General features: G+C 39.1%; 1 protein-coding gene across 1 annotated transcript in view; it reads right to left on the bottom strand.

Moving 5' to 3' along the window:
• Positions 1-231: 231 nt before the first annotated feature.
• The window catches only part of LOC107707799 (uncharacterized protein C14orf132-like), a 13,425-nt gene continuing 10,829 nt past the window's right edge, over positions 232-2,827 (bottom strand). Inside the window, exon 2 of the mRNA XM_016511890.1 lies at positions 232-611. Within this exon, the coding sequence (XP_016367376.1) occupies positions 375-611 (237 nt within the window). The 3' untranslated portion in view covers positions 232-374. The remainder of the gene's footprint in view (positions 612-2,827) is intronic.

Here is a 2,827-nt window from a genome sequence, read left to right as displayed (position 1 = left end):
ATAGTTTTTATTCATTTTAAATTCAGTTTTAGTTATTGTGGTGCATCAGGTTGAATGAAAATGGGAAATGTTTCCTTGGCTACTAGCTGAAATAAAATATTTATTTTATTTCAGTTAACATTTATTTTATTTCAAGTAACATGCTTTTTTTATGGTTTTGTTTTTAAAATGATGCTCTCTGCACTTCTATCATTGACTAGCACTTCTCAGAACTGCATCTTATTTCTCTGGAGATGTTCAAGGAGGTCCAGTTCTTTCAGTGAATTGAATCCTTTAGCTGGTCTCCTCATATGTCCACGACTCAGTGTGTGTGGAGCTGCACAATAAAATGATAGTTTTGTCTTCCCCATAAGTCTTATATAGCTGTTCCGTCCTCAGAAAGTAAAAGCATAAACGACTCCGACCACCACGATGTTGCCGATGGTGGCGAAGATGGCGATCCAGAGCCAGATGGCATCGCTGGACACGCGCTGTGGCTCCTCCTGCTGGACCTGTGTTGATGATGCAGGAGGCACAGCGTTCACACTGGCCGAGGAGTTAAAGAGCGAGTGCTCTGCACTGCAGTCGTCCAGAGGAGACGCGTCCATGAACGCGCCGCTCATCATTGGAAGCTGAAACACAGAGTTCAACAAGCTTCACTGGCTGTGATGCACAGGAGTTTCAACTGGATTTTTACTTAGATCTTTAAACCTTTTTGTGGGTGGTTCCTATGTGGTTGCTAGGGTTTTCTGGGTGGTTGCTAGGGTGGTCTCGGTGGTTGCTAGGATGGTCTGGGTGGTTGCTATGTGATTACTATGGTCTGGGTGGTGTGTACGATGTTGCTCTGGGGTTGCTGGGGTGTTCTGGGTGTTGCTAAGTTTGTCTGGGTGGTTGCTAGGATGTTGTGCAGTTGGTAGGATGGTCTAAGTGGTTGCTAGGGTGGTCTGAGTGGTTGATAGGGTGTTCTGGGTGGCTGCTAGGGTGGTCTGGGTGGTTGCTAGGATGTTGCTGTGTGGTTGCTTGGGTGTTTTGGGTGGTTGCTAGGGTGGTCTCGGTGGTTGCTAGGATGGTCTGGGTGGTTGCTATGTGATTACTATGGTCTGGGTGGTGTGTACGATGTTGCTCTGGGGTTGCTGGGGTGTTCTGGGTGTTGCTAAGTTTGTCTGGGTGGTTGCTAGGATGTTGTGCAGTTGGTAGGATGGTCTAAGTGGTTGCTAGGGTGGTCTGAGTGGTTGATAGGGTGTTCTGGGTGGCTGCTAGGGTGGTCTGGGTGGTTGCTAGGATGTTGCTGTGTGGTTGCTTGGGTGTTTTGGGTGGTTGCTAGGGTGGTCTCGGTGGTTGCTAGGATGGTCTGGGTGGGTTAGGGTTAGGGTATTTTTAATTACATTTTATTTTAGGGTGACTTGTAACATCTTGTCCAGGGACTACGGATGTAAAATAGCCTTGGCTAATTCTGGTACATTTACAGGAATGTTTTATTAATGTACAATGTCCCTGTCAACTAAATAAATAAATAAATAAATAAACACTTACTAAAATTCAAATGAAAACAGAAAATATCAAAATAAAATGAATTAATAATATTAACAGAAACTATGAATGAGAATGAAACTCACAGCACATGATAGCAAGCTAAATTACTAACCAATGTGTTTTCCTTTTAAGCATGAATTATTAATAAAAGAAACAATATTTTATTTATGCACAATTGTAGGGAGCAGTCTGAACTCATTACATGTGGAAAAATTCAACATTAAAACTTCTTCTTTATGAAACACACCTCCTCACAGTTTTATAATGCCATTTCAATATTTAAGCCTTTGAAGCTGGAAAATAAATTTCACTTGTGCATGAAGAGACAGACGGCAGAGGAAAGCCGTTTGAGAGAGGCGGGGCATAGAGGACCTACAATAATGTACAGTATTTGAAAAATAATGTGTTTTTTGAACATTAAAGCATGTCAACATATTCTGTTACACCAAATACACAAAATAATGATCTTTAAAAAAGCATCATATGACCCCTTTAAAGAAAAGCTTCATTACAGCCGGATGAAAAATGCATTTTCAGCTCTTAATGTGAAATCATTCCACACGCCATTCAGCTCTCTGTCATGCTAATGAGCTTTTCTAATAGAATTGACCTACTTCTGTACTGAATTACTCAAGTGGAAAATCAAAGTGTTTGGGCAGTGAAAGCACATTTGATGTCTGAATGTAGTAAAATATCAAAGATAGTGTTTAAGAGCGATTCAGATGGTCACTGTATCTGTTGCATCACAGTAATATCTGATTGTTTGTACTGATAAATGAAGTTTACGTCTCGCAATTGTGACTTTTTTCCCTCCGAATTCTGAGCTTACTTGTTGCAATTCTGTTTTTTTTTGGTTTCCTCCACGAAATAAAAAATAAAAAAGTTAATTGCGACTTTTTATCTCACAGTTCTGATTTTTTGTCTCAGAATTGCGAGTTTTTATCTTGCAATTCTGACTTTATAACTCTTTCACTTATAACACTTTCTGAGAAAACAAAGTCAGAATTAAGATATTTCTTTTAGATAATTAAGAAGTAAGATGTAAACTCACAATTCTGTTTTTTTCTTCCACAAAATAAAAATAAAAAAGGTAATTGAGACTTTTTATCTCACAATTCTGACTTTTTTCATCACAATTGTTAGTTTATTTCTCACGATTCTGATTTTATATTTAGCAATTCTGACTTGTTTCTAAGAATTTTAAAGGGGTCATATGATGCGATTTCAAGTTTTCCTTTCTCTTTGGAGTGTTACAAGCTCTTGGTGCATAAAGAAGATCTGTAAAGTTGCAAAGACTAAAGTCTCAAATCCAAAG

Source organism: Sinocyclocheilus rhinocerous, unplaced genomic scaffold (assembly GCF_001515625.1).
Source record: "Sinocyclocheilus rhinocerous isolate Xijiao unplaced genomic scaffold, SAMN03320098_v1.1 scaffold805, whole genome shotgun sequence".
NCBI classification, from domain to species: Eukaryota; Metazoa; Chordata; class Actinopteri; order Cypriniformes; family Cyprinidae; genus Sinocyclocheilus; species Sinocyclocheilus rhinocerous.
Note: the sequence above shows the minus strand (reverse complement) of the source record. Positions and strands in the feature narration are given on the sequence as shown.